This window comes from Odontomachus brunneus, unplaced genomic scaffold (genome assembly GCF_010583005.1).
Source record: "Odontomachus brunneus isolate Ranch 3 - 2012 unplaced genomic scaffold, Obru_v1 Obru_scaffold_008, whole genome shotgun sequence".
Taxonomy (NCBI): domain Eukaryota; kingdom Metazoa; phylum Arthropoda; class Insecta; order Hymenoptera; family Formicidae; genus Odontomachus; species Odontomachus brunneus.
The window spans coordinates 2972145-2984936 of NW_022639458.1; the positions used below are offsets into that span (position 1 = coordinate 2972145).

At 47.6% G+C, this 12792-nt stretch overlaps 1 protein-coding gene across 5 annotated transcripts in view; it reads right to left on the minus strand.

Annotated features, from left to right (window-relative positions):
* Nucleotides 1-9919, minus strand: part of LOC116854089 (optomotor-blind protein) — a 132044-nt gene extending 122125 nt beyond the window's left edge. For all 5 annotated transcript variants that reach the window (XM_032835636.1, XM_032835633.1, XM_032835635.1 and 2 more), the window contains exon 1: nt 8103-9919. In XM_032835636.1, the coding sequence (XP_032691527.1) occupies nt 8103-8832 (730 nt within the window). In that variant the 5' untranslated portion in view covers nt 8833-9919. The remainder of the gene's footprint in view (nt 1-8102) is intronic.
* Between the last annotated feature and the right edge of the window lie 2873 nt (nt 9920-12792).

Below are 12792 nucleotides of genomic sequence, written 5' to 3' on the forward strand. Positions count from 1 at the left end.
ATGTATGTATGTATGTATGTATGTATGTATTTATGTATGTATGTATGTATCAATGTCTGTATGTATGTATGTATGTATGTATGTATGTATGTATGTATGAATGTGTACATAACATACATACATGTATACGCACACAATAAAGCTGACCCACGTGTCTGCTTGAATTAAATGGAGCTTCATTCGGGAGTTATGGAAGAGACGTAATGGCTGCATCATACTATCGTTCGCGTTTGCGTCCACAATTGTCTCTAGAAAGGAGCTGTTGGATACTGGATTGGTCAAATGACGGTTGTAAACGCCGAGACGCAGTCTCTCGGCGATCGCTGGTATGATACGGGCATAGGAGAGGCGAAACAATTACGGGCGACGCGCGAATAGAGGAATTTGTTCCCTAACAGACTTGTTATTTGTTTGCGTTAAAGGTAAAGTGTGTTTGCGTCCGGCAAAGTAAATTCAGCGATGTGGATATAATACACAGAGAGTAAAGCCACGAACGCGCGCTAAGTCGATAATGATATATCGCGCGCTCTCTTACAGCAAGATTCGCGTTCACTCGCCAAGCGTGCGCTACTTTTTTCTTTTTATTCCCCCTTTTTGCTGTCGTTATTTAAGGTAGTCACGGATCGTTTTCGCGCGCGAGCCTGCGGTATATCGCTCGATACAACCCGTTCTCCGTCTCGGCGTCGCGCATCGCGAAAAGACCCGCATTTTTGTCGACCCAGGAAAAATCGACGATGCCGCGGGACGGAAGGATATTTCTGCGCGCGCTAATGCATTCAGGAAATTGCTAGATCCCATTCGCCGAAATTCGCCGTATTACCGAACGAAAGCGCCAGTGAACCGTGACGTTTGGTGTGTTCGTTTATCAAACACGCCACACGGATATTCGGACACGCCGGCGAATCCATCCGACGCGGCCGAATCGAATTTTATCGAACACTTAGGCGCGCGCGTACACACTCGACGTATTTTGATTTTTATTCACAAACTGGTAACAGAAATGCCCCGCTCCGAAACGGGCCGGCGTTATTTAACCGCGGCACTTTTTAACGGCGCGTTATATTTTCTACGTCGGAGTGTTTCGCGAAGAGCAACGCTGAAAACGTCCAAACCGTGCGGAATGAGGCGACTGTTTACAATGATTGTGGTATCGCGATTCGCCGAGACAGACAACGACCGAGAGCAAGAAAAAGCGCGTGTCACTGCACGACACTGATACTATTTCGCGCCGCGAATCGACCCGCGAATCGTCGTTTACATAATACGCCGATGATCGTTGTTTCTTATCGAAGTGGATATAACTTTGAGTATTACGCAAGTGCGAGGTTTCTTTCGAAACAGCGCGTGTCAAGTCGCTCCTCGTTCAGTAGTTTCTGTTCCACATGCTTTTTTTTCTTTTTTCATCGATTTTTGTGTCGCTCCTCGACGGGATTACATATTCATTGCCAGTCGCTGGTCGCGGCGTGCGCAGTATTCGTCCCGTCGGGCCTTCAGCAAACTATTTCAATTTTAATAAGAACGGGAGTATTAATTAGCGTGTAGTACATGCCACTGCACACGCATTGAATCAGAGAACATGGTACACTTGAAAATGGGCGATTCGCGTTTTCTTTCCATTTCCCGATGAATTAAAGATGTGTGATTCTCCAAGATTCGATTCTTGATAAAATCGATCTTCTCTTGCGGAGACCGATGTTCTTTTAACTATTTCTAACATATTCAATTCTGACACGAACCGATTGTTTTGAGGGAAAATCGATTTTGTACTCACTCGGATACCCATTCATTGATTTTGTTATGTACAATGCAGAAGTGACATTGCATCCGATCCAACCAACGTATGGTTTTAGGTTTTAGGTTTGTGTAATAGAGAAAATTGTAGAAGCGACGGTGAACGTGGCGGTAAACAAAAGTAAATAAGATTTTTTCTCGAAAGAGAAATTTCAGAATTTCAGCCAGTCGGGTCTTAGTGATGTTTAAGGGCTAAATTTAAGGGCTTAACGTGACAAGATATAACGTAATTGACATCAGATTCGTTAGACATATTGGACGTACGTAGAAAAGAAGATACAGATCCTCATTGACCTTTTTTGTATCGATATTGTTCAATTCGATGAGTCGATTCGAGTTATTATGAACTAAAATCGATTTCTATTGGAGAATCGCTCCTGCTATAGATCTTACACTCGTGCTTTACACAGTAAGATGAATAAACGACAATTGGTGTCGATAATATTCGAACGTTCGCTTTAGAAAGGCCTAAACTGCAATGGCCGGCGGTGCAGTGCAATTTCAGGATGATTTCGCGTTGCAGCCTCGATATTTTCATTTTTTCCTCTTTTCCCCCTTTTTTGTGCTTATTAATTACGCGCGACGTGGAACTTTGATCGCCGGTGCGCTTTGTTGCCGCGTTACAAATACGCGGCGGATTAATAATTCTCACGATTGGAGGGACTGCTATCGAGCAGTGAAAATACATTGCTTCATTGCCACCAATTTATCAACGGCCACGCAGCAGCCTGTGCACAAGTAATACATTATTGAAAATTATAAACAAGCGGCGGGGCACAGCTGCAATAAAGTGCAGAACGCGGATTTTCGATTTACCGAACGCGATTTCCAACGCCGCACAATACCTTAATACAATTGCTAACAGCAAGACACAACAATGACGCGAGTTTAATCGCGCCGCGATCACTTCGAATTTCCATAGTTTCAGCCGACTGCGATTTTGTCATGGCTCGCACGCGCTTTCTCGCACCTCTCGCACTTTCCATCCTTACGTCCTTACGATTGAAAAGTACAAGATATTAGCGTGATTAGACGTTTACGAACGAAAAAGAGAGAGAATATCGTTTCCTTGCTCTGTAAAACGACGTCGAACCGCCTAAGTTACAACGCAACTGAAAATGCTGGAACAATACGCTCTATTTTGTTCATTAGCGGCATGAAAGAAAAATTAGTTGTAAAAATCTATGTGTGATAGCTAAATCTCGTAATATATGGATATCTAAAATTATAATTGATCTTTAAAATATAATCAGTGTATTTTTTTAAGATGAAATACTATATTTATAACTGACTGTTCAATTATAAGCATCGCACTGCAATTACTAAAATTTCGCTGATAGAATCAGTAGCGACTATTTCCATTTTTTATGCACTTTGCGAACACAGACAGTCATTGTACATGGAAGCTGTTAATCTCATTATTATAAACGCAGAAAGTTGGATTAACGTATAACGAATTTGTGTATTGCAGATTTATCTAAGATTAGTGAGAAATAAGACGGAACGATGAAGTGGAAGTGTTTTTATTGAAAATCAGTGAATACGATTATTGATCATCGGTCAAGTATCATTTTTCTGATTTAATCAGAAACATTTTTACTGATTCGCTTTAAGAGAGTGCCAGTAGGCATATATTCAATTATGAAATCAATATAGTAGCAAAAATTTTAGTTAGTAACGGTGATCAAATTTTAGTTACAGCAACAAATACATTTTCAGCAAGCCATGATTAGTTACAGCTATAAAATCTTTTTTCTTCCGTTGGTCAATTTATATATAGATACGCGTTTCTGCTATCTGCTTTTTGCACCGTCGCTCTCCTTCAATGCGGCAAAAATAAAACGCACAGCTCACTGTATAATTTTCTTTTTGCATTTCCCACTCTTCCTTCTTTTCCCCGGCCGCCTTGTCGCCCTGTCGTTTTCTCCGTTCGGGTTACACGGGTTACGTGGCGCACGTACACGCGACTACACACGCTCCGAATTTCGAATGCAAGAAACGTCGAGCGCGCCCTTGGTGAGATTAATCACCAGCACCTTATGGTCAGTTGGCCGCGAGTCTGGCTAGAAACGAGGAAGAGGACGACGACGCGCGCGACGTGCAACGCGCCGTGCCGCCGCGAAAAAGAAATGACGAGAAAGAGGAACAATAACAATGACAGATCGCCCACCGTTGCATCCCGACCTGACGACGATCGGACGAACCGCGCGAGAACATCGCCGACCCGACGGCGACGCGTTATCCCGCGATTGTCATCGCACCGGAACGACTTGCGAGTGAGAAAATGGCCCTTTTTTCGATTGTCAGATTAACTCAATTAGAAATTTTACTCACAAATCTCTGTGTGACATTAATCTCTCATTTTCTAAGTTTGATAAAAATTATTGGAGTTTTTTTCCCTCCTTCCCTTTCCCCGAAGAGTCTAGAGTCTTCTCAGTCGGTTTCAGAAATAGTTCTAGCGTTTAAAGTAATCAAAAAGCCATTTGGAAAAAGGGGAGGGGGCTGACTTCAGTTCGAAACTGAGGACACGAAAATTCGACGAAACTTTTTAGTTCTATCGCCTTAGGTGTTAATAGTTATCGTTAAAACTCGTAAAAGACTACCAAGAATTCTAAAAAAACCGACAAATTTTTGGAAAAAATATTTCTTTTAATTAAAACGATCAAGTTGACTTTAATCAGTTGTTATATTTGGTTTGTGTAAGATGATATTATTAGAACCTAATTATGAACAATCTTTATTATTAATAACGACCTGATTTCCACACGCCATGTTACATGACTTATCAAGAACTGATAATATCATAAAAAATGATATCTTTTTAAAACCTAATAACTGATTGAGATCAACCCGATCAAGAATATGAAATAAATTTTTACAATAGAGAACTGTCTCTGTTAGTCGGAAAGTTTGAAACAAAAACTGCTCCGATTAATCGAGGAGAATCATTTCGGATTATCGCGAGAACAAATCGCATCTTCGAGCGCGTGTTTTAAGAATCAGAGACGAAGAAAACGTGCAAAATAGAAAACGTGCTTCGTATCAATTTTGAGCATCAGAGACGCGCATAAATTACAATTTATACTCTTGACTTCTCCTCAGCCTGAATAATTTTCAGTGTACGATTTATCATGCTGTGTAACGCGTTATTATAAATAAGTAAGGAGGGAGCTATTCGGCCACAGTGAGTCGGATCGTCGTCTAGCGACGACGGGGTAACGCGTGTCTACCGACGTCGGGAATTAATTCATCATTTAGCCTAACGAAGGGAATAACTAGTTGTAGCGGATGAGGTGGACGCGCGTAATAATGCGATGTCAGATAAGACGACGCGCGATGAGCACGTTGTCGGCACTGGAAATCGTTCCTCCGATTCTTCCTTTTCCCTTTCTGTCTTGTTCTTTCTTTCTGACGTTCTCTCTTTCTTTCGCGCACCTGGCACGACATTTGCGGACGGCGCATCCCATCATTACCGCCGGCGCAAAGTAAAACGCGACGCGTAACCCTTCGCGCGTCGCGTTGCTTAACCCTGTCGTTACTTCGCGCGCACACCGACGCGATAAGTCCGCATTTTTATTTCTACGCGGGCCAATTCCAGAATTTCCCGGAGATTTACCGAAACCGTTGCCGCCGCTGCGACGCTTTAATCCGCGTGCGGCATTGCGTTGCGTTGCGTTCCCGAGGGGTATTTTTCCAAAAAAATTCCAGCTCGGCGCGCGTTACCACGCGATATATACGCTACTCGTCGGCAATGGAAAATGCAAAACGCGAGACAGCGCGTGTTGCGAACATAATGTCGAGGAACCGTGCCGCGCGCTCCACCGTTCGCATCGCTCTGCTCATTTAACCGCCGGAGATATGCCAGATCGATTATATTATCGCTGCCTAAGTCGTAATGTATTGCCGGCGTGCGCGCACACCGACTGCATTTTTTTTCTCAACTGTGTCAGAGTCATGCCGCGTTCTCGATGTTATCGTCGTTATTCGCGCGCTGTTGCGATCATTCGTCGAGCACGATTCGGAATTTTACGCGTGGAGCACGCCGATATCGAGATCGAAGTCAGTCTCGCGGAAGCTGAAGAAATCGCTTTGTCCAGAAACAGGCTTGCGTTTTCAGCTTCGAGTAGCGGAGCGAGAGCTATTTGTCCATTTGGCCGACGTTGCAAAGTTGAGAGTCGGTTACACCGGATACAAGCGGCGTGAGGGATGTTCAATGTGCGCGTCTCTCGAGTCGATCTCTCGAGAGAGGAAAAGCGCGAGATGAGGATGTGGTCACGAGATATCGCGAGAACACACTCTTGTTTCCAGCACAACCAGCTTGGACTCTCGCGGAACGTACGTCAGCCATTATCATCGGAATATCCCCAATCCCCGAAGACGCGACGCGGATCGTGTCGTCCTATCGCGGCTGCGACTCCGATGACTCCGTCGCGAAATCGTCCATCGAAAAAAACAGATTAGCCAACGTCGGCCACCGGCGATACTTTCCGTGACGAATGCACGGGACAAATATTATTGGGAAAACAATTAGCGAACGATTGGTCGGCCGCAATCAAATGTCGCGACATTAACGCTAATCTTTATAATGGCACCGAACGACTCGGCAAACAAGGTAATAAACCGTCTGTAATTAGCAACGTTTAATATCAATGGCAACGAGATCGGCGCTTTATCCTCGCGTAAATTAACAATGGCCGACGTCGACCACGAGATCGGTCTAATATTGCACAATTATCACGTGTGGGGAGGAGAGCCGGCGGCAGGGAGAAATAAGGCGCGTGTGGAAAAGCGCGGCTCAAAAACGCGCCGTCTATCTGTACGTACGTCCGTCCGTCCGTCCATCCATCCATCCGTTCGTCCTTTGCGAGGCGGACAAAACGCGCAATATTTCATTGCGCCGTTCTTCCGTACCAGCCGTCGTGCGCTTTGACGTGCACGCCAGACTGTGCGATCAGGATGTTGCGTAAGATCCACGAAACGGCGACGTGAGTGACAAACGAGAAACTTCCAGCGTGTCACAAACGTGTCCTTTCGAAAAACGAGCGCGCTTCCGGCGCGACAATGGCAACGCGCCAGGACAACAAAGTACGCTCGTGTTTACGAACGTTCTCGAAATACCGAGTGCGATCATTACATCGATTTACGAAAAAGAAGGAAAAAGAAGAACAGGAAGAGAATGAAAGGAGAAAAAAGGGAACCTCGAGTCCCGGCGCTCACGATTGCGATGTCGAACGGATGAAAATTCAACTCGACACCAGGAATATTGCGTCGAACTTAACGATCTCGTCTGAGCACGGTTGAACTTTGCCACCGCCGGAGGTGACCACGACAGCGTCAAAATAGCGCGCGTGATTCTAAGCAACGCTGAAGCCGCGGAAAACGATGGGGATCGCATTGTAAAAAGCAGGGTAAGTGAACGCGCCCGTAAAACGCCGGCGACGCGCTTAATATTCGCGCGCTGGTAACTACCGTCTCCTGTAAGTCTCCTGTAGGTTGGGTCGTAGCCGAAATAAGCACCGGCGGCATATTACCCGCGCGCTAACACGCAACAAGTTTGTTTGCAGTTTAACGTACGGTTGTTGAAGGAAACACTCGGCGGTTGGTCGCGTCTTTATGCTTCCTTACATTGGCGGAAGAGTGTGGTATTGAAAGGTTTTTAGAGATATTTCATTTTAGGCTGTAGTGCTGCTATGGTCGATTAGAGTGTCCTACTCGACAAGAAGGCTCAACTCGCGATTGGAACGTTGTTTTTCTACAATATCAGTTATTTACGATAAAGATAGACGAAATTAAAGCGGTCGCTAGCTCACTGGGAGCTGATTATGGCCGACTTGGTCTCCTCCTGAACCCTCCAAATGAGCCATAATTAGCTTCTATCAAATTAGCGACCGCTTCATTTTCGACTGATGGACTTTGAACGATTAAGAGGTTAATAGCCAAAAACGAGAATAAACAATTCGTTAAACTTGGTTTAATGGATCCAAGAAAGGAGCGGCTTGGGAGATTCGCGCGTAAATCCAATAATAATCTAACGTGTCTGCTCATCGACGCGGAACATTATTATCCTCTCGATATCAGCCGAATCACCAACGTCTCGCGACCGCCATAGTCCTTGAAATATACTTTCTCGCGCGATTCACTACCGCGGTCTTTATCGCGTTATAACCGTCGGCTCTTTTCGCTTCCCTCTCTTTCTCTGCCAACCGATACGACGTGTTAATTAAACGCACACTTTCCTTCTACGAGAATACACTCTTTGCGCGTCCACACACCAAGTTCACTCTCGCATAGAAGGAGGACGATCTGCTCACCTGGCGGCGTGATACCGTGTGGGTTGAGATGTGGATGATGATGCGCGCTGCTGAGTATCCCCTTGCTCTGAAGATGATGCGCCGTTGGTCCTGGCGAGCTGGTCGGCGGCAGATGAGCCGCCGGATTGTAGAAACTCGCTGCTGCCAAGGCAGCAGCGCTGAAGTAGTTAGCAGCCGCCACCGCCGAAGATGGATGCGACAATTCACGTTGGCTCGTAGCTAAGGGTGGCGGCGTTTCCGGTGCAGCGGCCGGACTACCGGGTCCACCAGGCGGCGGTGACGCGCTACCCTGCGACGACGAACCGCCCAAAATCGGCGGATGGGTACTTGCCGCGGTCAACAGCGAAGAGACGCTGAAGTCCGTCGGTCGCGGTGCCGCCGGCGCCGGCAGGTGTGCGCCGGCACCGATGTGGCCGTTAGGATTGTTAGCGGGTGGCGTGCCGGCGATCGAGCTGGCGAAGGGCGAGTGCTGATTCAGAGCCGTCGCTGGCGCGGGGTACGCCATCCCAGGCCCCCCCGCCTCGGCCCGCGGCCCCGTATTCGCACCCTCGACCACGTTAGCCTCCAATTCTCTGCGTCTACGTCGTTGACCGTCGACGTCCTTCGCGGAGGAGTCCTCCTCCTCCTCCACCACCACCTCCTCGGGCCGTGATCGCTGCTGCAGCGCGGAGGGTTGCGGAGTGCTGGCGCAGTGGGTACCCCTGCACGCCGTATCTTGTTCGAATCTCATCGAGACGGGCGGGTGTGCCGAGTCGCGCGAGATTTCTCTTCGAGTGACTCAAAACCTTGGTCTGCTCGCGCGATGGTCCCTCCGTTCTCGCTCCGAATGCGCGCTGTCGCTCGCGAGGGTTCGCGAGCCGTCGGATGGAGACTGCACTTCGGAGTATCTAGACTGGTCGACGATCGCGCTCGTACCTCCTCATATCTTCTATTAGACACTCGCGTCTCGTGAAGATTTCGCGTTCAAGACCATGAATCGTGACTCTTGAAACCACCGCACGTCTCTTTCGCGCAATTTGGCTGCAAAAAATCGCCGACGATCGTGTCGCTGGCTGCTGCAAGTTGATCAGTCGACATCTTACAACTTGGACACCGTCCTGCCGATAGGACTGTGCCCAAAGCTTCAACGTGCCTTCACCATAGTGCGGTTATTTTCGAGTGAATCACCAGTAAAGTGTCGATGCGAGTTGTCCGCTCTCGGAACACCTCACCACTAAACCGGGACGAGGCTGTACACTGCACACCAGATTTTGGAGTTTCGATATTTTTGCGTGCGGATGTCTACTGTGATGCTGCTTGATAGATCTTCAGTATGAGAGTCACACCCATTTCGAAACACTAGTTTTCTGCGAACCACTCTACCAGCCTATTGAGATGTAAATCCGGCGTTCACTGATCACTGACTTCTCACCTGCTTGCAGTGTACTCTGCGTTATATTACCCCGCCGCTGATATCGTGTCACTACCTTCGTCTTTCTTCGCTTTCCCCCGGATGTCTCGAAACACGACACTATGTCCACGATTTACGACGAGTGTAGACACCGGATGAACGTCGAACGGTTCAGCAACGTGACATTCACGAGAGAGGACAATCCAGTCCAGTTCAATTTGGTTTGGAGTGGACACGCGACAACGATGACAACGGCGACGACGACGACAACGAGGATGACGACGACGACAAAAAGGAACGGATTTATCTCTCCTCTTGGCGACCACGATGGTGACGACGATCAGCCGGGGCTGAAGAGTGGACGAAAGGTGTTACTTGGGTGGCGCCGCGATGGTCACTGAGCAGCGCTAGGATTGACACCTCCTCTGGGGGCTCACCCCCACACCTCCCGCGGAGGTGTTGGTGTGCTAAAGTCTCCGTCCGGATTCAGGGCGGTGTATACGCGCGGCCGCGTGTATATGGGTGGTCCACGGCCCCGTGTGCGTGCGTACGTACGTGTATATAGACCGCGGTGTGCCTGCGCCGCGGAACGGACGCGGGAGGCGTGAATGCTGGAGGGCAGCGACGCGAAGACTGAGACCGTGCGGGGGCTCCTCCTCCCTTCCCCTACGATCATCTACAGCCGAGCGTAGTGGGGGCGACCCTCCCCAACTGTCGGCAACGGTTGCGAGCCAACACTGGTGTGACGAAGACAGAGACGGCGACTGATAGCACTAGGTGGTGAGAGGTGGGGAGAATCTCGCGGCACCTTCTCCTACCAGCCGTTGGGCGATAATGAGCGCTCGTAGTCCGGATTGGCGTTCCGGCGCCAATCCGAGCGGCGTTGGACTCGACGCCTTTTCCGACGCTACTCGAGCAGCGTCTGTCTCACTCGCATCCGCGCACCCTTTCCCTGTTTTCTCTCCGTCAGACTTATCCCCTCCGTCCACGTCGCACACACGCGCTCGCAATACTCTCCGCTCCATGTCAGTGAGCCGGCATGTACTCCCACTTCCTCGGTCCTAAGGGTGTTAACCGCGAGTACGCCCATTAACACCACCCCGCGTCACTGCCTTCCAACGAGGGCGGAGGCAATAGGTACGTAGGAGAGAGAGGGGGGAGGAAGCGCGATCGACGTCGCGAGGTGTCGTTAGTGGAGCTCTCTCGAATCTTCGCTGGCTGAGCGTTAACGTTCGCGTTTGACGCGAGAGAATTTTCGCGTCTGAGTTGTCACGTTGGTCGACACCTTCGTTTGGAAGAGAGGAAATTATTGTATATTACTCCATATCTCGATCGATTACTGACAAATGTTTTGTATTGTTGTTGTTGGATTATGTTATATATCAAAATTTTAATATAATTAGTTGTAATGATACCTTGTCAGAAGAAAAAGGATAGAGACAAGTGTAAAAGATGTTTGTCCGAAGGTGACGGAATATACAAAGTCATATAACTCATCTGTACGAAAGTACGTTTGGCAACATCCCATTCGAAAATACATATCTCTTCTCTTCGCGCGAGCGGCAAGTGCACTTCATCACTGCCGTAATGCAATACAATTGGCCACGTCGAGATTTCACCGAGTTTTCCGCGATATGCCGCGAGTGAGAAGTTTTCGAGAACCGTGCCAAAATTCGCACTACACAGCGTCACGAATCTCACTCTCCGTTTCTTTCCGTCTCTCTCGCTCGCATTCGCCTACTCCGTCCTCCGGATTTTAACACGGTAGAAGCGGCAACGAAGGAGAAGGCGATAGCCACGCCTCACACGTCCCTACTCTTGCTGCAATCGCTCCCACGACATCACGTGACCTTGCCTTTTCCCCTCTCGCATTCTCATCAGCGTCATCCCTACCCGGCTCTCCCGTCTCGCCTCTCACGGGTGCCGCCCCTCACCCTTTCCTCCCAGCGAAATCTCTCCCGCTTTTTCTCCGTCGTGAAACGCTCGACGCTCGTCCTTCGCGCCGTGGAGTGTTGCTGAGACGCCCAGAGCATCACAGTGTTGCCAAATCCGCGAGAGCTTTTCTACCCACATGGACCGGAATTATATACCCAGAATCACATTATTCGGGAGCGTCGTAAAGAGTGAGCGTCACGCTGAGATCGCCGATCGGAGTCGTTCTTTTGTTGCCCGGAGCGAATTCAGTCTGCAGGACCATGATCCGGTTTAATCGTAATTATATGGGGAGAGAGAGAGAGAGAGAGAGAGAGAAAGAGTGAGAGGGAGAAAGAGGGAAAGAGAGAAGCAGGAGGATTAAACGTCTGGAACAAAGGGGCGGAACATGTTTCTTCATTATTTATTGCTTCTTGGCGTGAATTATTGGCAGTGTGCACCTTTCCGCTGTACTTTTTAAATTCAATTTTTCAGATTTACATTATAAGAAAACAGTAATAAATAATAATTATATAGTGTTGAATAACTGACACTGGCAACGTCAATATTGTTTAAAATTTTATTTCAAAATATCGGATTTAAAGCAGTCGTAATGCATAGCACCTCGAAATATTATTGTATCGAAGTGTGATACATAAATATGTTTTGATGAACATTTTCTTCATACGAGTATATAATATTATCAAATATTTAAACTGTCGAGCTTGCATATCAAAGAATTTTCTAATAAATTTTTAATCTCATAACAACGTGAATCTCACCTAACTTTTGTTTGGAATGTAACCCATACGACATTTAAATTTCTTAAATCGAAAATTATAATTGAATGGTCGAATTGATCATATAATAATTGTCATTACACTATGTACGTTCCGCGAATTATTTATCATGTCTTCACCTTGTTACAGCTTTCGCTTGTTTTAATCTCAAAATCTACTAGATCGTTGGACGTTGACCATTGACCATCTTTGTTTAGTCCTTCTGCTCTCTTTTTTCCCCTCGACTGATTTGAGAAAAACGTACCGGCGCCGATCGATGCCACTATACGTTAGCTACCCGATAGAAGCAGCGAAACGTAAAGGACGACGAAATAAAGAAAGAAATATAAAGTAGAAAGTTAGTGAGAAAGAGAGAGGGAACCCCAAAATCCCACACATGTACAGGAAGAAATTCACAGCGAGAAAAAGAACGAGCTTAGTCGCCTCTTCGCGTGTCCGAGACGACGTCGTAGCTAGCGGCTGAGGCAAGAGCAAAGTTTGTCCTCCTCGGCGACAAGGTAGGGAGAAGATAGAAGGGACGAGACAGAAGGAGACCGAGAGAGGGAAAGAAAAAATCCAGCCACCGAGCGGAAAGCGCCGGGGCGCGCGG